The sequence below is a fragment of the Arvicola amphibius genome, chromosome 5 (assembly GCF_903992535.2).
Source record: "Arvicola amphibius chromosome 5, mArvAmp1.2, whole genome shotgun sequence".
NCBI lineage: Eukaryota > Metazoa > Chordata > Mammalia > Rodentia > Cricetidae > Arvicola > Arvicola amphibius.
Genome location: NC_052051.1, coordinates 13,108,638 through 13,130,723, shown reverse-complemented (window position 1 = coordinate 13,130,723; position 22,086 = coordinate 13,108,638). Strand labels below are relative to the sequence as shown.

At 50.0% G+C, this 22,086-nt stretch overlaps 1 protein-coding gene across 1 annotated transcript; it reads left to right on the top strand.

Moving 5' to 3' along the window:
- Window positions 1-5,933: 5,933 nt before the first annotated feature.
- On the top strand, window positions 5,934-18,813 carry Slc2a10 (solute carrier family 2 member 10). The gene is made up of 5 exons (XM_038331016.1): window positions 5,934-6,046; window positions 11,530-12,804; window positions 13,273-13,395; window positions 14,904-15,039; window positions 16,926-18,813. The coding sequence occupies exons 1-5, from the start codon at window positions 6,043-6,045 to the stop codon at window positions 17,002-17,004; spliced, it is 1,617 nt and encodes a 538-aa protein (XP_038186944.1). The 5' UTR covers window positions 5,934-6,042; the 3' UTR covers window positions 17,005-18,813.
- The last annotated feature ends 3,273 nt before the right edge of the window (window positions 18,814-22,086 follow it).

The following is a 22,086-nucleotide window of genomic DNA, read 5'->3' as shown; positions in this document are numbered from 1 at the left end:
CATGGAAGGGTGCTGCTTATTGACTTGCTCTACATGGCTTGCTCAATCTGCTTTCTTAAATAACCCAGGACCACCAGCTCAGAGATAACACCACCCACAGAGGACTGGGCTCTCCCACATCAATCACTCATTAAGAAAATACCCTACAGGCTTGCCTACAGCCTAATCTTATGGAGGCATTTCTCAATTGAGGTTCCTCCTTGTAGATGACTCTAGCCTGTGTCAAGGGCACATAAACTTAGCCAGTATAATTAGGTTACACAAAGTAGACTTAGCTAAGGAAGCATGCTTTCAGTGTGATTGGAAGAAAAAAATCACGTATCAATGGACTTGTTAGAAACAGTTTTGTGCCATAATAGAAATTTACATTCACTGAGAAGCATTTCTGTTAAGGTTGCACTTGGAAGGCAGAAGCAGGCAAATCCCTGAGTTTGAGGCCAGCCTGGTCTATAGAGTGAGTTCCAGGACAGCCAGGGCTACACAGAGAAACCCTGCCTTGAAAAAAAAAGGGGGGGTTGTTCACCAAGGTTGTTGCAGTTTAGCCCATTCCCATAGCAAAGGAGACAAGCCTGATTTACAACTCCATTAGGTCCATTCTCATAGCAGAGAGCATTTCTCTGAGCCCTCACAGGGACCTCACATCTCATACTAGGACAGCCTCCACTAATCCCTCATCTGCTATCAAGTCCAGGTTCTCTTATGGGAAACATATTTGAATGATTAACACTGATGCACTTATGAAATATCTCTGGCATCTTGTTTAAACTGTTAGAAGTGTTGCTTGAGGCCAGGACTTGAAAGAGATTTAAGGATGACAGTGTATGTGGAATGTATCATTTTTCTCTTTGGGGCTGGCTTCCTTTTGTGTGTTAGCCAGAATTAGTCAAGTGCTGTTGTTAAAGGGTTTTCCTTTTATTAAACTCTAAGTGTTCGGCAGGATTGCTCCCCAAGAAAGGACGTTTATTCTATAACATCAGGTGTCAGGGCACACAGCTTCCCTTAGTAGCTGTGGCTACTAGAGCCTCAGGTGTCAACCCCTTGCTCTTACAGGGAGTAGCGTTAGTTTGGAACTTTGGATGCTGAGCACCTTTGTCCTTAGAACTTGGTAGCTCCCAGGAACTCTTCCACAGACAAGACTGTATGTAGTCCCTTAACTTAGCTTTTCATACCTTCTCTGTATTTTCGTTGGCCTTTGCCATCTCTCTTGCCTCTTATCCACTGTTAGTTTCCAGGCTGGCCTCGAACTTGGGATCTTCCTGCCTCTGCCTCTTTCAGCAAATCCTACTGGTATGTACTACCACATCTGAGTCATGACACCAATGTTATAATTACAGCACAAGTTGGAAGAGTTGGAACCCTGGCGGGTCCCATCGTGGATAAGGACCATGGATGGGAGACAAATACACCATGCAGATGGAGCTTGAGTGCCGAGTGAGATAAAAGGAATGGAGAAGGGAAGGGAAAATGGGAGAGTACTCCTCAAGGTTGCTCTGTCCTCAGAGTGATCACAAGGCTTTCAAAACAGTCATCCTGCCTTCAGGGCCATCCAGTCACTTGTCAGAGAAGTGATTGCTCAGTTGATGGCTCCCCTGCCAGGCTTTAAGATATGAGGGAAGGGGCAGTCTGCTGCCACTCACGACCTGAATGGCTCTGCTCTGAACACTTTTACTTATTTACAGAAAAAAAGCATGAGAGGGTGCTTATAATAAAAAAAACTTAAAGAAATGCCATATCAAAATTAATAGTCTCTACAGCTTTGCACAGTATTTAAGAATGTTTAATGGTGCCTCGACCCTGCCTCATAGCCCAAGGGAACACAGTCCCTGCCTACCTCACTTTATCTGTGTTCTTACTATGGGCTGACTCCAAGACATTTCCTAAGCTGACTACTTAGATGAGTACAAGGAAGGCCGTTCAGGTGGAGGCTTCACCCCAGTCCCTGGATTCATATACCCAAAGAGTCTGGGATGTTTTGGTGGAAGCTCCATCCCAAGCCTCCTCCCCCATCTCTCTCCAAACCCTGCTGCATCTCAGAAAGTCTGTCAAATGATGACCCCTTCCAGAGATGCTCAAGACCACTCCCACAGAAACCTGCCCCCCAGAAAACAGATGCATGGTTTTCTAGTCTTCTTTTCCTGTCTCCTCTCTGGGGAGCGTTGGTTTGATTTGGTCTGATTTGGATTGTTGCGTCAGCAGGGAGGCTTATGGGGCACAGAAACTTTTCAAAGCCACAGCCCTCATCAGCTGTCACTGAGCATTGGCCATGGCCAGGGCAGAGTGAGTCCTGGGCTTTTATTCTGAACCATATGCTGGAGTAAAGAAGAAAATACAAGAGAGTTTTGTTTGTTCATTTTTTAGGAGCTGAAGACTGAGCCCAGGGCATTGAGCTTGGTAGACAAAATCCCCAATCCCCAAAAGAGAGTTTTTAGAAGTTCCTATTCCCAAGGTTTCATTCTAGTAGGGAGACACAATAAATCATCAGATCTGTAGTGTGTTCGAGGTCAAGGAGTCTTAAGAAGGCAAATAGGCCCAATCTCCTGTGTGTGTACACATTCTGGACCACACTTCCTCCTTTCAGGCTCTCCTTTTCTCCAACAAGGTAACGAATAGTGATGGAATATGTACCAGCTATTTATTGTTCTGGAACAAATGGCTACAAACCTAATGATTTAAAGCAAAATTAATCTCCTGCACCTGTTAAAGGTTGAGATCAAGGAGGATTTGCCAGCCAGGCAGGGTTGGGGAAAGAGGCCTGAGCACACTGTGATCTGGCTGAGGTTCAGTTCTTCACAGACAGCTGATCTAAGGCCCTCAGTCCCCCACCAGCTAGAGCCTGGAGGCATCGGCACTGTGACTCAGAAGAGTCTTGCCCTCAGTGGGGGGGCTTCCACGGGGCATCTCACGCTGTGGCAAGTGGCTTTGTCAGATCAATGGCTAAGTGACCTAGAGTAAGGCTGACACTGCCAACTTTTATAATCAGATTGTAAATGGCAGTTTGGCATCTTCTGTTTTGTAGAAACCTAGGACTTGACTACTGGCAGGGAAGCCAGAGAAGTGGATGGCTCTGGGACACGAATGCCAAGGGGTAGGGACCATTTGGGGGTTTTTGAAAGGAGCTTCCTCCTTGAGAGGGTCAAATGCCTCTGTTTTCTGTGTCAGGTAGGCACACATCTCTACAGCAAGCATGAGCCACAAAGACCAAAAACATCTAGGCCATTCCAGTCTCTCAGGAGTGGAACAACACTTACTGAACTGGCCGGTGACAGTTCCACAGAGGAAGGAAGAGCTGCCATATGGGACTGGCCAAGAGGAATTGCGTGCAGAACAGTGGTATGGTAGGACGGTTGGAAGGGCCGCATCAGGAGCTCTGTTTCCCAGAAACTCATTGTGGTTAGAATCCCAAATGCCCCCCCCCACACACACACCACAAGCTCACATCTGAATGTCCAACTTGTCGGCCATTTTGAGGACTGTGGTGACTTGAGGTGAGGCCTGCTGGTGGAAGTAGTTTGCTAGGAACCTTTGAAGTAATTCCATCACTCATTCTGGCCCAGAGCTCTCTGCTTCCTGTCTGTCATGGTCAGAGTTGTCTCTGACATGGGTTTCTATCAGCATGAACTCCACCATACCTTTCGAACTATGATGAACTGAAATCCCCCTAAACCATGAGCCAAACTAACCTGCCCTCTCATAGGTCAATTCTGTTGGTTGATTTGGCCAGGGCAGTGCAAAAGTACCTAGGCTTACTCAAGCAAGTGCACCATCTCCCTTGGCCTCAATTTTTTTGTCTCCAAAATGGGAATCGATTGGAGTAGTTCCTACCTCCTTAGGTTGTGGCGGGATTAACAGGGAGGCAAAACACCAACAGTTAAGTAATTTTCAAAAGTAATTTCACTCAATGGTTTCAGTTTTCAGTCCAGTTATTATTGCTATACAATTTGATCTAAAACTTTGCAGTTTAACCAATAATTTCTTCCTTTCTTTTGATTTTTCAAGACAGGGTTTCTTTGTATAGCCTTAGCTGTCCTGGAACTAACTCTGTAAACCAGGCTGATCTCAGACTCAGAGATCTGCCTGCCTCTGGCTCCGGAGTGCTGGGATTAAAGACATGTACCACCACCGCCCAGTTAACCAACCATTTCTTATACTTGAGCATGGGATCTGGGACCCTTGAATCCAGTCTGTCACTGCTTCATGGTATCTAAGACATGGTCTGGTCAGGACTCCAGGGGGCCTGCGGGCATCTCACAGAGGCTGACTTGGAGACGAGCAGAAGCTATGGCTGTATATTGAGGTCATCTTCAGGTCACTTTTGTTAGTGTGGGCTTCCTCACAGCATGGCTGACAGCTTTGTTAGCTGTGTTAACTCCCTACATGGCCTGAGTTGCCCTCGAACTCACGGTCCTCTTAATTCAGCTTCCCAGTGAGTGTGTGCCACTATGCCCAGTTAGTCAGACCCACCTGGAGGCTTAGCATCCTGGTGTTCCAGCCTCAGCCCAGTAGTCTCATAGCTTGCTACTCCGGGCAATCTCCTGGTATACATACACCAGGGAGAACATGAAGAACATGGGACCATGTTTTCAAACTGCCCTCACCACCATTCCTCTCAGACTGTAAAGGGCCCTGCCCCAGAAGATTTTGTCGACACCAAGATATGTGTCTGTGTCCGTGACACTTGGACCTACTTGGAGAAAGTACATATGTCTACTAGGGAGGCTGAGCTAGGGTGAATACATGAGCATGGAAGCCTGCGTGTGAACACGGGAGGCTGCGAAAGGCTGTGCTCACTTGTGTGCTGAGCCCGCATGTGGTTTTGGAGTGAGAATTAGTGACATTGTCCCCAGCCTAGGTGCAGGGTCAGCCACCCCCTGACTCCATATGGATGTCCAAAGTCATACAGCGACAAACGGAACCCTTGATCTCCCTTCCCAGCCTCATGGCACTCCCCTTCCAGTGTCTAAGTCCTTACCAGATCTCCTCTGGTTTGCCCGCTTGTCTCCATCCCAACTGCTACCTGAGCCCAAAGAGCCTCATCTCTCCTGCCAGCTGTCCAGCTCCCAGCCTTGCTCCTGTACCCATCAATTGGAATAGAACTCCTCCTTCCCAGACTGGGATATACTAAGGGATAGAGCACTTGCCTAGCAAAGCACTGTCCCCCATATTCATGGCCCTGCCCCACTGTCTGGGGTTGTCTTTCCCTGGCCCATCGACTCCTCTCCACTTGACCTCTCTGAACTCGTAGGTTCCAGATCCCCAGCCTTCACTTGTGATGCTCCTTTGTACCCCACTGGCTCCGTTGCTGTCCCCTGGGCCTGGTCCATCAGGCTCCAGCTGAAGTTTCTCCTCCTTAGACAGACCCAGCTGTCCCCAACTGCCTGGCCCAGCGCCCAGTCTAGTGTTGTGCCGCCCTTCCTGATGCAGCCGGCCCTTCTGACTTCTTTAACTCATTTTCTTCTGCCATTGGAAAGAAAGCTCCTAAGGAGCAAGGAGTGAGTCTGTCTTGTCCTTTGGGCCACCCCAAGTCTAGGCTAGTGCTCCTGTGGCTTGCTGGTGCCCAGACTTCCATGAAGAGTGAATGCTAAATGCCTGGGATTTCAGAGGTGCTCTGTGTATGTGTGTGTGTGTGTGTGTGTGTGTGTGTGTGTGTACACATTGGAGAGGCCTGTCACAGGGGGTGTGGTGTGTGTGTACACATGGGAGAGGCCTGACACAGGGTGTGTGCGGGTGTGTGTGTGTGTGTGTGTGTGTGTGTGTGTGTATACACTGGGAAGGCCAGGGAAGGGTGGGCCACAGTGACTGTGGAAACTATTTGTAGAGTGACAATCCCTCCCAGGGAAACTTGAAGTAAGTTCCCTTATAGGGCAGCCACGGAATTGGCTGTCACGGGGCGGTCCCAGACTACCCTCTGTCCCGCCCCCCAGACTCAGGCTGGCCAACGTGGCGGCGGTGGGAGGGCTCAGGCCCCAGCCGTGGGGAAAGTTCCTCGCCACTGCTACAGCAGGCAGTTGACCAGGACGTGCCAGCAGCCTGCGCTCGCTAGCTATGGGTAAGTCGCCTAGGAGCCTAGAAGCTCCGGGCTGGGAGAACTGCAGGCCTGGGCCTCCACCCACCCGCACCCCCACACACACTTCCCCGATCCAGTGTAGGAAAGGGCGCCCCTCCCCAAGTCAATCCGTCTTCCCGGGGAGTGGCCTGGCCTCAGGGAGCCCCCAGGAGTCCCAATGAGATGATTCTGCAGATAGGGCTTGGGATGGTTTTGCATTCAGGGTCGCTTTGGGGTGCTGAGGTTCCCCGGGGGCTTTGCAGGCAACTCTGGGGAGACTACAGTTCTACAGACTGGGCCATAGCCCAGGAGCCAAGCCAGCCAGCAGGTTGCTAAGCACCCAAGTGCTGGGTACTGCCCTAGGTCAGGACATTGACAGGCAAGGATTAGCCAGAACTCCTGGGCTGGGTTCAACTCCAGTGAGAGGAGAGGGATCAGGTCTGCCACAGCAGGAGCCCAAGATTTCTGTTAACTTTTCTGAGTTCAGAAACTCAGAGCCATAGTCAGTCCCTCGTTCTTCAATGGGCATATAGTTCAGGCCACACACACACACACACACACACACACACACACACACACACAGGCTGGGATACCCAGTAAACAAGGGAGACTGTGCTCTCGGTCTTAGAGGTAAGGAATTGGGGGTAGTGAATGAGATGCTGTGTGACACACAGGGTTCTGGCAGCCCCGTGGTGTGTTCCTTGGGTAGCAGAGGGAGCCAAGGCAGACCCGAAACCTTACCCAGAGGTGGGTTTTGCTGAGACGTGGGGGAAGAGCTTCCAGGTGGCAGGAATGCACAGTGGGGTCAGGGAGCTTAGGGGAGAAGACAGGCACAGACTGTGCAGGGCTCCGAGGGCTGTGAGGAGAAGTTTGGATGTTATTCCAAATGACAGGGGAAGCTGGAGATTTTAAGTTGTGGGTACCCTGAACTGTCTGTTAAAACCCTACCGAGGCTGTTCAGTGGAGAGTCATAGGAGCTGACACTGGTTGTGATATAATTAGTGTCTCATTTACAGATAATGAGGTTCAGAAAGGTCCATTCTTTGACGGTCATGCCAGAGAATAAACATTCTCATTCTAGTAGGGAGGAGCAGAAGATTAGCAAGGAAAAACTGGGCCAAAGCAAGACTCAAACCCAGGAAGGTAACTAGTAGTTCCTGGAGATTCAGGTCTGGCATCTGGGACTCATGGTGTCACCATGGGAGCTTCCACCGGTTTGAGCAGCCTTGTCTCCATCAACGGCCACAGGCCTCTGTCTGCGTGGGCTCCCTTGTGGTTTTCCTTGGTGTATGGTTCACAGTTTTGGTACCTCTAACTTCCTGGGGTTTCCACACCAATGTTCTGCCATCAGCTCCAGGGGCAGCAGGGTCCTCTGGGATCCACTGCAGTGGCCTCAGGGTCCCCGGCCAGCTGACTGTGGTGATATAAACCCTGAAGAAACCGCTTCCTAGGTGGCTCTGGGCCAGCACGGTACCCCCAAGGGCTCTCGGTACCCCAAGGAAAGCCGTTTAATTAAGTTCTAGCTTTGTTGATTCCGTGGCTGGGACTTGGTGGATTTCTGAGATGCCCACAAACTCTCCTACCTATTGTCCCAGTACAGTGCGTTTGGCTTATTTTTTAATGGTGTGAATCTCTTCAGAGACCTTGCCTTCCTCAGCTCCAACTTTACACAGGCTTCTCAGGCTGGGCTGCTCAGCTCTTGCTCCCAACTCCTCACGGTAAACCTGGCAAAAAGCAGCTAGCAACAGCTGTGTCATTCAGGCTGGACTGCCTTGAAATTCCTGTAACAACCAGCTTGATATTGTTGAAATCACTTCCAAAAAACTATCTCTCTCTCTCTCTCTCTCTCTCTCTCTCTCTCTCTCTCTCTCTCTCTCTCTCTCTCTCTCTCATATCCCTCCCTTCTACCCTTCTCTCAATAAACTTGGCACTCAAACTCTGCCTGCATGGCGTATCTGTCTCTCCCGCCCGTGGTCATCACCCACGAGGGGACCTGCCATGGTCCCCACTCGTGCCATAGTCTTAATATTTGGTTCACTGCTTAAAGGCAGGATAACGTTGTAATGGAAGCACATGGCGGGAGGGGATAATGGCATGGTCGTGGAAGCATGTCGGGAAGGGCCTTTTCCCTTTGTGGTGGAATGGAAGCAGAGTGTAGAGACGAGAGAGGGAGGCAGGGACTTACTTCCTCCAAAAAGGTCCCACATCCTAATGTTTCCAGAAACTTCCCGAATAACACCGTCAGCTAGGGCTCAAGTCCCCCAACAACATGAGATTTTTGTGGGGCCAATTCATGTATAAGCCATGACAGTCACCTCACGTAGCTTGGCAGAACCTCTGAGAGTGAGCTCCAGGGCCAAGGGAGGGGAGGGCAGTGGGGCCAAGCGGTGATCTTTAGATGCTTGCTTCGTCAGGAGCAGGGAAGATGAGTGGCAGGATGGTGGGGGTGGGGATAAGGAAGAGGGTGGAAATTGGGATGACTTTTTTCTCATGAATGTTTGCCTCTGCATCAAAATTGTTTGACAGCTGGGACAAGGCAGGAGTGAGAGAACAAAGTCCTATCACATAGCCTTTGTTAACCAGGAGTGCTGACTACCGGCTTTGCCTTTTTCTGGTCATTAGTTAATTCCCTCATAGGTAATTCCAAAACACACCTCATAAAGTTGTGGTGAGACACAAATGAGTTATTAAGCTTGGTGATCAAAGTCGTGCCGGGACCAGGGACTGCGCTCAGGAAATCTGGCTATCACATCACCAGTGTGTGGGGGCGGGAGTGACAGATGCATCTGGCTGCTTCTAGATGCTTCCAGAAATATCTATGTTTAAATGTATGAATTCAACATAAGAATGACCTGTACAACTTCAGTGCCAATGTGGCAGTTCCCAAACACATGAGTTAGTAAGATTATTATTAATCACAATAGAAGGGAGGACATCAAAATGGCAGCCCCAAACTTAATCCATTTGTGAAAAACATGCTTGGCAAGAAAAAGCAGCTTGACTCTTAGGAAGGCATCCAGTTCTAACTGGTTAGGGTCAAGTGATCTGGAAGATCAGGGTTCTGAAGGTGGGGTGTTCCTGCCCATCTAAAGGTAGAACCTACTGACGTTGAGGATGTGAGCTAAGGGTTGGGGAGATCATAGCTGACAAGCTGAGGTGGGGGCGTGTTGGAGGGGGCTGCTTGTTCATCCCGGCCACCCAGAACCAAAATAATCACACAGAAACCATATTATTTAAATCACTGCTTAGCCCATTAGCTCTAGCTTCTTATTGACTAACTCTTACATATCAATTTAACCCATTTCTATTAATCTGTGTATCGCCACGAGGCTGTGGCTTACCAGCTAAAGTTCCAGTGTCTGTCTCTGGTGGGGCAGTTACATGGCTTCTCTCTGACTCCACTTCCTTTCTCCCAGCATTCAGTTAAATTCACCACGCCTAGCTCTGTTTCCCATATAGCTTGCTATAGGCACAAAGTAGTTCCTTTATTTTTATTATTATTTTTTTTTTGGTTTTTTCAAGACAGGGTTTCCCTGTAATTTCTAGAGCCTGTCCTGGAACTTGCTCTTGTAGACCAGGCTGGCCTCGAACTCAGAGATCCGCCTGTCTCTGCCTCCCGAGTGCTGGGATTAAAGGCGTGTGCCACCACCGCCCATCTAGTAGTTCCTTTATTAACCAATGATATTCACAGCATACAGAGGCAGGGGAGATCATGGCTGACAAACACCGGGCCACTGCTCTCTGTTTTCCTCCAGTGTCTCTGCTCACGGTCCCTTTATGATCCCCGATGTTTGTGTTGCTGTCTCATTTTCTTTCTCACCCTGTGCAAACCCTCCAGGTTTAGTGGCCAGCAATCCTGGACTCTCCCATCCCTCACCATTTCATTAACATCTCCTTTAAATTCATCAATTCCGCATATTCCTTGGAGCTGTTTTCTTGCGATTTTTCCTGGTTTCCTTATTTGAAGATGTAATTTATTGTCATAAAGCCCAGAAGTCCGAGGCCAGCCTGATCAATTTGAGAGTCCTCAGAGAGGGGAAGAGACTGGTCTAGTGTCACATAGTTGGTGAGCTATACAATAGAATTTTCTCTTCTGACTAATATATTGTCTTGTCCTCCTTGCTATGTATATTAAAGCATCTTTGTATCTCCCTTTAGTTCCCCCAACTTAAAAAAAAAGAAAAAGAAAAGAGTAGCTGGGCAGCGGTGGCGCACACCTTTAATCCCAGCACTCGGGAGGCAGAGGCAGGTAGATCTCTGTGAGTTTGAGGCCAGCCTGGTCTACAGAGTGAGTTCCAGGGCAGCTGTTACACAGAGAAACCCTGTCTTTAAAAAAACCAAAAAGGAGTAACTAGACGTTGAGATGACTCCATCCACTTTACTCAGCAACTCCATAAAATATTGAAATCAATTCTTTAAAAATTAGACCAACAATTACCTCACTCCCTGTGTAAGGTCTGTCCCCTAAGATTGAGAGTTTTCATGTCCTAGTGACCCTCATGAGCTGGCCATTGTCAGCCTCTCCCACCTCATCTCCTATCACTCACCCTTGCTAGACTCTGCCTCTTCACCCTTGCAGATCAGCCCAGAGCTCTAAAGCTCTCCCACCCCACCTTAGCTCCACCCCTTACTGTGGCCCTGAGAACATGGTTTTGTAACCTCTCTGTTCTGCGTGGGTGATGCTGCTGATGGTAGAGCACGGCTGTGAATGCCAAGCACAGCTTTGACAACAGCCTGGTCCTTAGGGAGGGAGGGAGGGAAGGAGGGAGGGAGGGAGGACAACTGTCTGGGTGGATGGGTGGGTGAATAGATGGATGGGTGAGTGGGTGGGTGAGTGGATGGGTGGGTGGATGAGTGGGTGGATGGATGGATGGATGGGTGGGTGGGTGGGTGGGTGGATGGATGGGTGGATGAGTGGGTGGGTGGGTGGATGGATGGGTGAGTGGGTGGATGGATGGATGGATGGGTTGGTGGGTGGATGGATGGATAGATGGGTGGGTGGATGGATGGATGGATGAGCGGGTGGGTGGATAGATGAGTGGATGGGTGAATGGATAGACAACTGGATGGGTATAAGTTATAGATAGATATATGAGTTGATGGGAAAAAAGGAAGGAGAGGAAGGGAAGGGAAGTAATTGGCTGACTGGAGATAGATAGATAGATAGATAGATAGATAGATAGATAGATAGATAGATAGATAGATGGAGAGAGGGAGGATGTGGCCTCAGAGTCAGGCAGAGTAAATAGATGTCTGCCTGGATGATTAGAGGGATGGAAAGATAAATGGATGTGTCAATGGAAGGAAGGGAGGAAGGGAAAGAGGGAGGAAAGAAGGATAGAAGGAGGGAGGGAGGGAGGGAAGACAGGTGGCTGGACAGTAGACAGCCGCGTAGATGGAGGGTTGATAGACAGAGGGAGGGTGGGATACACAGACCCTCGGGTGGGAGTCAGCCTGAGCCCTACCCTGCCACTTTTGTTTTCCAGGCCATCGCCCACCTGTCCTCCTGCTCTGTGCCTCCGTGTCTCTGCTGGGTGGCCTGACCTTTGGCTATGAACTGGCTGTGATATCTGGTGCCCTTCTACCACTGCAGCTGGACTTCGGGCTGAGTTGCCTGGAACAGGAGCTCCTGGTGGGCAGTCTGCTCTTGGGTGCACTCCTCGCTTCCCTGTTTGGGGGCTTCCTCATTGACTGCTATGGCAGGAAACGAACCATCCTGGGGAGCAATGTGGTGCTGCTGGCTGGCAGCCTGATTCTGGGTCTGGCCGGCTCCCTCTCCTGGCTACTCCTGGGCCGCTCGTCTGTCGGCTTTGCCATCTCGCTGTCTTCCATGGCTTGCTGTATCTATGTCTCGGAGCTGGTGGGACCGCGGCAGCGGGGTGTTCTGGTGTCTCTCTATGAGGTGGGCATTACTGTGGGCATTCTGTTCTCTTATGCCCTCAACTATGTCCTGGCTGGCATCCCTTGGGGCTGGAGGCACATGTTTGGCTGGGCGGCTGCACCTGCCCTCCTGCAGTCGCTCGGCCTCCTTTTCCTCCCTGCTGGTGCACAGGGCACGGCGGTCCACCAAGACCTCATCCCGCTCCAGGGAGGGGAGGCCAGCAAACCAGGCCTGAGGAAGCCACGGTACACCTTTCTGGACCTCTTCAAGACCCGGGACAGCATGCGGAGCCGGACCGTAGTGGGACTGGGACTGGTGCTATTCCAGCAGCTAACAGGCCAGCCCAACGTGCTGTATTACGCCTCCACCATCTTCCGCTCCGTAGGCTTTCATGGAGGCTCCTCAGCTGTGCTGGCTTCCGTGGGGCTTGGTACTGTGAAGGTGGCTGCCACCCTGACTGCCACGGGGCTGGTGGACCGAGCGGGTCGTAGAGCCCTTCTACTCTCTGGGTGTGCTCTTATGGCCTTGTCTGTCAGTGGCATAGGCCTGGTCAGCTTTGCTGTGTCTCTGGACTCAGGCCCCGGTTGCCTGACCGTATCCAACGCCAGTCGGCAGATAGACCTGCCTCAAAGCTCGGGTCTGCTTAAGGGTTCATCTCCATCACTAGTGCTACGCACCAGTGAGGACCAAAACCAACCAGTCCTGCCAATAACTGAGAGAACCAAGCCCCATCCAGTCACCACAGTGTCCCTGGGACCAGCTCTGAATGCCGCCTCCCCAGTTCCCCCAGGTCCCATCTTGAAGCACACCCTGCTATGTTGGTCTGCGCTAGTCTGCATGATGGTCTACGTGAGTGCCTTCTCCTTTGGATTTGGACCAGGTAGGAGGTAAATCCAGAGGCTTCTGTCCCATTTAGTGGGCCTTATCCGTCTAGGGATACATGCGCATTAGCAGTGGACCACTGAGGCTTCGGGGTTCCTTGTTTATACCAAAGGGCTCCTCCAGGGCTGAAACCTAAGCTTCCTGCCCCATCACCAAATTTTAAACTTCAGGTCTCTTTCAGTCTTGGATCTATCCCTGAGTGGCTGCATCAGAAGAGCTTTAACTGAGAGGAATCAGATAAAAACCAGACATACCAGTTCGCCTAGGACCCTTCTTCTGTTGGCACTGAATGCCTTGTGTCCTAGGAACCTGAGAGTGTAGCCACTCATGGGATTCTTGCAGGGGTGTGGCGATGTGCGGCTGGGGGAATCTGGGACCGAGATTGTGACACGGGCTCAGCTAACAAGGACAGGAGCTAGCCTGTCTAGTTCATGAGTGCCCAGAAACTCTCTTGCTTTTGCCCCAGTGACCTGGCTGGTCCTCAGTGAGATTTACCCAGTGGAGATTCGAGGGAGAGCCTTCGCCTTCTGCAGCAGCTTCAACTGGGCGGCCAATCTCTTTATCAGTCTTTCCTTCCTCGATCTCATTGGTGAGTACTCTGGCCTCATCCCCGGGCCACGTCCGTCTAGACTAGGGACAGTTTTCACCAGAGCTAAAGTTACCAAATTTGCTGGGTCACAGTGGCATGAAACCTGATGCAGCCCAGTTTGTGAACCCAGAGGGAATATTCTGTCTCAAACTACCTAAATGAGTGGGGTGTGTGGCTTCACACAGCCAGTCGTGAGCTTCCCTACTTCAGGGACTGTCCTTCACTCTTTCTTAACTCTGCTGATCACCCAGGGTCATTTTTTTTTCTGAGACAGAGTTTCTCTGTGTCACTTTGGTGCCTGTCCTAGAACTAGCTCTTGTAGACCAGGCTGCCCTCAAACTCACAGAGATCCTCCTGCCTCTGCCTCCTGAGTGCTGGGATTAAAGGCATGTGCCACTACCCTAACCTGGCTATCCAGGGCCTTTGTTCACAAGCATTCCCACCTTGTGGTATAAAGGTGGCTGCCAGCAGGCTTCTAGTGCACCCCAAGTCCTGGACCTAGCCCTCATTGACCCACCAAGATCACTTGCCCCTCCCAGGGCCAATGGCCGGTGCCATTCTGATGCCCAGGGTCAATGGCCAGTGCTATTCTGATGCCCAGGGCTTCTTCACTCTGGGCAGTTTTTAGGATCGGGTTATTTTCTGCTCCCCATGGTCAAGTGTTTCAATGTCTAGCTCTGAGACTGTGGAACACTTTGGAGGAGCCACTCTCCTGATGGTCTCCCAGCCTTCTTTCTCCTGGCTGCCCCTGCCTCCAGACATTTCTGTGCGGATGGATGAATAAGACAAAAGGGGGAGGGAGGGGAGAGAGGAGGGACTCATGGTGAGTCCTGCCCTATCCTCAGCCCCATTGCACAGATGAAAAAATGTCATTCCTAAGTCTAGCCAGGTGTCAGAGGATGGAGCCTGGCCCTACAGACAGCCCAAGGGGCAGATCCCACTGCTCAGGGAAGCTGGTGGGAGGGTGATGTCGGCTGGCAGAGAAAGGCGCCCACACAGAACCTTACTTCCCCCTCTACAGAGTCCCTTCAGTCAAGGCCCCTCACCCTGTCATGGGCTGACGTTAGAGACCCCTGGCGTCATCTCCAATGTGGACCTTAGCCCTGGGCAGAGCCCTCCATTCTGGGTTGGAGCAGTGGCCCCTGTCTTCCTGTTCTCCTGGCTCAGGTCCAGTCAGCTGTAGGTCAGTTTGCAGAGTGACCTTTTGTGGCCTTCTGGAGCAGAAGCTCTGGAGCCACCTTTGTTGTGGCTGGTCCCTGCAGCTGGCTACATCTCCACCCAGGCATTCTGACTGAGGGACTTTCCCCTCCTTACAAGTTGCCCTTACTGTGTTGGTGGCTTCAACCTCAGAGACAGCCAGTGACTTGTCAGCCATTCTGCAAACTGGGCATCCCTGGCCCTTGCATGGGTGAACTATTGGGTTTACACCCTAGGACCTTTTGGGTGGCATGGGCATCAAGAGCAGGGTGCTCAGCTCCTGGCCCACACTCCTGACATTGTGTCCCAAGGTGCCATTGGTTTGGCCTGGACCTTCCTGATCTATGGGCTGACTGCTGTCCTGGGGCTAGCCTTCATCTACTTGCTTGTTCCTGAGACAAAAGGACAGTCACTGGCGGAGATAGAGCAGCAGTTTCAGATGAACAGGTACGTGGCAGATGGGGCTGGGGGCTAGAACGGTGCCTTCTAGCACCTCCAGGACCTCAGGCTCCTTCCCCTTCCTTTGGCCAGATGCTCCTATCTCCTCTTGCCTTGCTGCCACTGTCCTCAAGCCATTTTCCTTCAGTTACTATGCACCATCTGACAGCAACTTTGCACTGACCTCAAGGCTCAGCCCCTGGATGTGTGTGTGTCGTGAAGGAACCAAATCCGGGCTTTGCATATGTAACCAAGCATTCAACCCCTGAGCTACGTTTTGCTTTTGAGACAGGGTCCTGCCATGTAGTCCACGCTAGCCTGGGGCTTGCTGTGGAGCTCAAGCCGACCTCATCCTTGCCAGTTTCTCGCCACCATGCCAGGCTCTCACAGGGGATTGGAAATTAATTACAAAACCACAGAGTATTGGAATCTTGAAAACCACCAAATCTTAGAGTCACGGACTTTGGCGTTTATATTAAGTCCTTGCAGCTATGTCCCCGGCAGGGACTGAGGCCTTTGCGAATGCAGCAGAGGTCAAGCCTGGCGAGGTACTGTCCTCAATGAACTGCTGTTCGAGTTTGGAAGGGGCAGAAAATGAGGCAATAGACCACTGAAGGAGAGCGGCCTAACCTGATGGTATTTAATGAGAAGGAAAATGAAGCCGCGGATCTTGCTGGGAGGCGAGATAGGCATAGAGAGGGACAGAGAGAGGATGGGGTTGTGGCTCAGTGAGAACAAGGACCTTTCTGAGTAGATGCGACTTCAGTTGGTGAGGAGGGAGGCAGTCATGGAAAGATGGGGAGGGGGCATTCCTAGGTGGGGGCAGTAGCTAGTGCAAAGACCCTGAGGGGGCCTGTCTGACCTTGGCAAGGAATGAGATCTCTCTCTCTCTCTCTCTCTCTCTCTCTCTCACACACACACACACACACACACACACACACACACACCGTGGGACTGGAGGAGGGAGGGAGGGTCAGATCAGCCAGATGGAGTTAGATTACTCCAGTATGGAGGCCACAAACAGGATTTCAGAATCTTAGCACTCTGGCAGAAATGAGGGGAGACAAGCAACAGGGTGCTACAACAACAAGAAAATGCCCTCACCTTTCTTGCAGTTGAGGTTCCTGGCTGCCTGTTCTATTTCTGGAATGGCCTGAAGGGGTTTTTAAGTCCCTGTAATATTGAGCCAGCCTGCAGCTGAAAGGAACAGGTGGGGGTGGGGTAGGGTGAAGGGGTCAGCTGACCTCCCAGAGCAGACCGCTGATGGGCGATGTGGGCAGGGTGCAGTTCCTTTAGCTAGGGTGTTGGTGTTTGAGCCGCTGCATGGAGGTGTACTGAGAATTCCCCAGGTACATGGTGACCCTGATTGTGGTGAGGCAGGTGGGGTCCTGTGGCATTCAGTGGTTTTCTTCTGGTGCCCGGAACAGTGGCAGCCACACCCTGGTTATCAGTGACATGGAGTTCAAGGGCAGCCAGTGATGGAGCTGTTACCTGAGTGGGGAGAAGGCCAGTGGTTCAGAGCTGGGTGGGGAGGGAGAATGTTCAGGAGGAGGGAAGAGCAGAGGCCGCGGCTGGCGGCTGGTGTGATGGCCGTTCTGGTGTTTGAAGAGTGGTACAAGCATCACACACATCCTCACAGGGACATGGAAGGGTCTGGCTTTGAGTTTAGAAAGGGCACAGTGACTGGATGGAGACACAGCCAGCCCGGAAGTGCTGTGCACTCTGGAGAACAGAGGTAGATACATTAGGAAGGAATCGGAAGGGGCGGAAGAGGGTGGGGGCAGCGAGGTCCATTGCTTCCTGCAGGGGGTAGGGGTGGAGGTGGGAGTGGGTTGGGGTGGGGGGCGGAGAGGTCCCAGGCCTGCGGCTCTCTGATCATATGGTTTTCTTGGCAGGTTCCCTCTGCGCTTTGGCCACAGGCAGAACCCCAGCACTATCCAGTACCACCGCCTGGAGGTCTCCTCAGCCTCCTGAGGGCCCCATCTGCTTGGAAGGTGCTGGTACATTGGTTTCTGCAGTTCCAGCTCTCCATCTGCTAGGGCCTGGAACTCATGATCCAAGTTTCCTTCCATAGTGACCCCTGCCCTAGAGGGTGCCTCTTGCTGGGTGAGAGATGAACCCCCAACTCTTCCTTTTGGGTGTGAGATCCCGAGGACTCTGGAAGGTCTAGCTGCAAACGTCAGGGTTCCCATGGAGTATTGTTTGTAGTAACATTCTCTTTGTTCTCTTCACCAAGGGCTTCTCAGATGACCTGGGACGGAAGTGTCCCTCCTCACCAGCCCTGAGCCAGCAGAGGCTGCAAGTCTCTGCCTTCTTTGTCCACTTGCCAGGGTCTTAGTGATCAGGAACCTGTTTTGGTCGCTCCCTTCCTCCTGTCCAGGATATTTATCAGGCACTGGGACTCTGACTGGGGAGAGGCTGTTGCTAAGATGGCTTTATAACCCTGGTCTCAGTTGTCCCCGTGTGTCCCAAAGAAGCCTGGACTAGCCCGCTGCTAACTCTCAGACCAGGGACATAAACACTCAGTGAGGGTCCTGTCACGTGGCCCTGGGACAGAAGCTTTATTAGTAGGGAGTGTACCTAGATTTGAGAGTCTAGCAGCCTGGAATGCAAGAGCTAGTCTCCATCATGTGGGAAGTGCCAGGGTAGGTCAGGGGACTTTGAAGGAAGAAAGAAAGAAGGGCTTGGAAGGATTCACTGGTGTTGGTGATTATTACTTCTACTTTGGGTGCTATTGACTCCCCAAGCCTCAATTTCTCCACCTGTAGAATGGGCAGAGTTGTGCCCTTCTGGATATGTTGATTTACCCCATCTCTCTCAGGAGTCCTGGGGGCTTCTGCTCTCTGTGTTACGCAGGACACCTCCTTTGGTGGCATTGTAAGGGGTCAGTCAGCTGGAGTTTAGCAAGTGGTTTAGGTCAGAGGTCACATAAGGACATAAAAAAGACAGAGTTGGTTGCTGAACACTGGGTAGCTGGCCTCACTGGCAGTGTAAGCCACACCCTTCTGGTTTCCAAGCCTGGTCCAGTGACCTTGCTCTTTTTCTAGATATTTAATTTATAGTCAGTGGTGTGCTGGATTCAACTTGTGCTGGCTCCTCAGAGCTGACTGGCACACGGTCAAGATTTCTGCAGATTGGTTGATAAGCACTGCCATTACTTTTTAAAAGATGTTTTAATTTATAATAAACAATTAGTGTAATCCTAATAGCCAATACTCAGACTTCATCTTCTCCAACCAGCAGAAGCTAGAGGACTGAGCATTCTAGGCCAGTCTGGCTTTAAACCTTGTCTAACTAGGTAAATACAAAAACCCGTGTTGCCACCTCCTAATTTCTCTGCCGCATTTCTCCCTCCTCTGGGCTGCTGGGTCATCCTCACGTGTGTCCGATGGAGACAGCAGAAGGTACCATGTGTTTTACTGGTCCTGCATTCAGTGCCTTCACAGGAAATACCAGGCTGTGTCTTTACATCCCAGAGGTTAGGGGACACTGCAGACCAGGGCGTGGTCTATGGTTTGGCTGATTTTTCTGGAGATGAGAACTGTGGGGTCAGGGGGTAAGGTGCCTCCTGCGTGTAGCCGGGATATTGAAAACAGCACAGAAAACGGGGTGTGTGTGAAAATCCTTCCACTCTAGTCAGTTCAGCAAACACTTGTTCGTGGCCTTGATGGAGGGAGGGGTTCTGGTATATATCTGACCTTTGGAGATGTGTATCCGCGCGTCTGTCGCCTAGCCCCAACTGCACACTGACTGTTTATGGAACACTCTGTAGACAAAAGGTTTTCCCACACAAATACATGCATTTTAAAATAAATTATTTTGGACAAAGATGTACAAGGTGATTTATATTTCTGTACAAATGTGCATTTATTGTTTACCGTTGTCTGGGGAATCAGCCTCCAGCAACGCAGGGCTCAAAGGGAATCCGCAGAGTTGGCAGATACTAAGGCTTTTCTATCTGAGCCAGTAAAGGAATAAAATGTTCACACAGTCTCTCTGGATGGTTTCTGTCTTCGTTCTTCTGTATTCTTCATTCGTGTTCTATATTCTCTCTCTCTTTTAAAAAATATCTATCCAGAAATGTCCCTTCTGTCTCTCGAGATGTTTCCCCTCTAATTCTCTTGATGTTCCCCTCCTAATTCTCTCATTCTTGATATTTTCCTTCTTGCCCATTTTAACTCCCTCTAACTCTCTCTATATACTTTCCCTTTTAGCTTATATACCCCGGCAAAATCTTTCAGGCAATATAAAAATTACAGTGTGGTTACATTCTGTTTTTCAATGAATAAATACAAGTTAAAAATTGCCTGTTTTTCATATCCCTTACATGATTAAACATTTCATGTATTACAGGTGAAAAACAAATTATCCCAAGAACCCACATTCATTCAAACCCAAGCAACTTATTATAGATTAACCATGTGGGCAAGCAAGATATTCTTCTCAGTCAGGTCTTTTACTGGCAGACTGCATTTTGCAATTACAAAGAAAGGACCAATCATTTTATTATTTGCCTTGAAAGGCAAGGAATCTTAAAGGACTCAGAAATCTAAACTTTTAAAAAGAATCAGTTAGCTCTACTTGAAACCTTTAGGATGCATACCATTCATCAATAGTTTTTATATCAGGAGACTGAGGGCAGAAATGGGCACAAGGAATTAATCAACTCCTTTGATCACCAATGAACAAAAGGTGTTAGCTAGCAACAATTGGGCTACTTTGTTTTTGTGTCCTGACTTTAAGGAGTTCTTCAGCTGTGTGCCTTTCTAAAACTTTCCATTGTCTTCTTAGGTTTTTCACCTCAAAGCTATTATCAAAACATGTGATCTAACCTGACGTTATCATAAGCTTTGTTTCAGCTGTGATGCACTCTGAGACCTGTGAACCCATCTCCCAGGTTAAAAGAATGTAAGCTAGCTGGGCCACTGGGACTCAATTGTTTTCCTTAATCATTAACATAGGCGCTCACTGCAAAGAATCATTGGTTTGGTTTGAGGTCCCTGGCCTCTGCTACACCTCAACACTGGGCCCTCACTGGGACTCTTTCTGGACATCCCATTGCTGCTCTTTGTCATGGAAATTCTGTAGCCCTGGGTCCACAGAACTGTTCCCCACTTATGCTCCAGCAAATTACAGATGGGGTGAATATTGGGGTGAGCCCACACTTAGCCCTGGTTCTGGGCCTGGGTTGTTGCAGGGTTGGTCAGCCCGCCAGTTCTCCCTGTCTTCACCACCAGGGTGTGCTCTCCAGCATTGCCCTGGCTAGTTCACCCCTTGCAGCATGAGCAATGGGTGGGGTCAGTTCTGCTTTCACATCCTCAGGGTGGGTTCTCCAACACCTCCACCTCAGGGCCAGCTCTGCTGTGCTGCCCAGGCGGGCTGTAGGAGCCACCTCTCAAGTGCTGCAGCTGGTGAGGGCTGGGGTCAGCTCTCACATTCTCATGACCTCAGGGCCAGCTCTTCCACCTTCCTCAGGCATTGATGGGGGGGTGCTCCCCAACTCTGCTGTGGAACAATCGTTTTCTACACTATGATGTTTTACTCTCATTGACTAATAAAAAGCTGGTTGGCTGATAGCTGACCAGAAAGAGACTGAGCTCAAGAGCCAGACTAAGAGAATGCTGGGAAGAGGGAAAGCAGAGTCAGAGAGTCACCAGCATGAGGGAGAATGAGTCGGACACACAAAATGGGATAGATGTAAAACTCACAAACCTTGGGGAAGCAAATAGATGAATAGAAATGGGTTGAGTTGTAAGAGTCAGTTAGTAATAAGCCTGAGCTAGTGGCCGAGCATTTATATTTCATATTAAACCTCTGATTATTTGGGAGCAGGGAGTTGGGATAGAAAAACTCTGCCTACACCACCCATGATACATCATGACAGATGAGTAATGGGAACAGCTTTTGCTTGATCACAAGTTTGGGGTTGGCTCAACCACTCTTCTGCCAACAGAGTTGGCTCTATGGTACCATCCAGACAAGGTGTAAGGTCTGTTCTCCTGAGTGCTGCAGCAGATAAGGGGGAGGGTCAGCTTCCTTGCCTGCCTCAGGTGGTGAGGGGCAAGGGATAAGAGAATTTCCTATTTCTTAGAGCATAGGCTTTAATGGTTTAGATCTTCAAATGTAACCTATTAGGAAAAAAAAGAGGGAATTTTCAGCTTTTGAATTCTGGGTATTTCACAGATAACTGTAATGTTCTCTTAAAGAGAGCTGGACAGGAAGGGCAGGGTTTCTCTGTGTAACAGCCCTGGCTGTCCTGCAATCCAGCACTCCTCGACCATTGGATTCACTCCCGATCTACCAACCATTCCAATATTTCACCTTCAGAATGAAAGAAAACCCTTCTAGCTGTAGTAACCTCAAGGCTGAAAGACCAGGAGTGTTGGGGGACAGGAGAGGTCTTAACTCTCTATCTAGAACCGTCTAGCTTGTACCTGTGTTCAAGTGACTCCTATAATGTTCCATTTCTGTAAAAAGTCACTAAATAAAAAATCTTTTAACGATGCTTTAAAACATTGTGTGTGTGTGTACATGTGTGTACGTGTGTGTAGGTGTGTGTACATGCGTGCGTGTGCTTGTTCCCATGGAAGCCAGAAGAAGGCATCAGTTTGCCAGCAGCCGGAGTTGTAGGTGGTTGTGAGCTACCTGGTATGTTTGGGAACCGAACCTGGGTCTTCTGAAAGAGCAGCAAGAGCTCTTGATTAACGAGCCATCTCTCCAGCCCCCAAATCTTTTTTTTCTTTTTAACACTTTTAGAAACACTGAAAACTCTACATGTAAATGCTAAGGACTGCCCACATCCTATGTGTTACAGAGAAAGTTCTTGTGTCTGCTCACTTCTTCCTCTGTGACGATAAATGAAGCCAGTTAAGAATGAAGACAGAAGAGCCAGTGTGGTGGCGCACGCTTTTAATTCCAGCACTCTGGAGGCAGGGACAGATAGGTCTCTGTGAGTCTGGGGGCCAGGTCTACACAGTGAGTTCTAAGACAGCCAGAGCTACATAGTGAGACATAAATAAATAAATAAATAAATAAATGCAGAAGGATAAGCAGAAA

Coding starts and splice junctions, on each gene's coding strand:
- Slc2a10 (XM_038331016.1), top strand. Junction 12,805..13,272: donor CTCCTTTGGATTTGGACCAG/GTAGGAGGTAAA, acceptor CTTTTGCCCCAG/TGACCTGGCTGGTCCTCAGT. Junction 15,040..16,925: donor CAGCAGTTTCAGATGAACAG/GTACGTGGCAGA, acceptor TTTTCTTGGCAG/GTTCCCTCTGCGCTTTGGCC.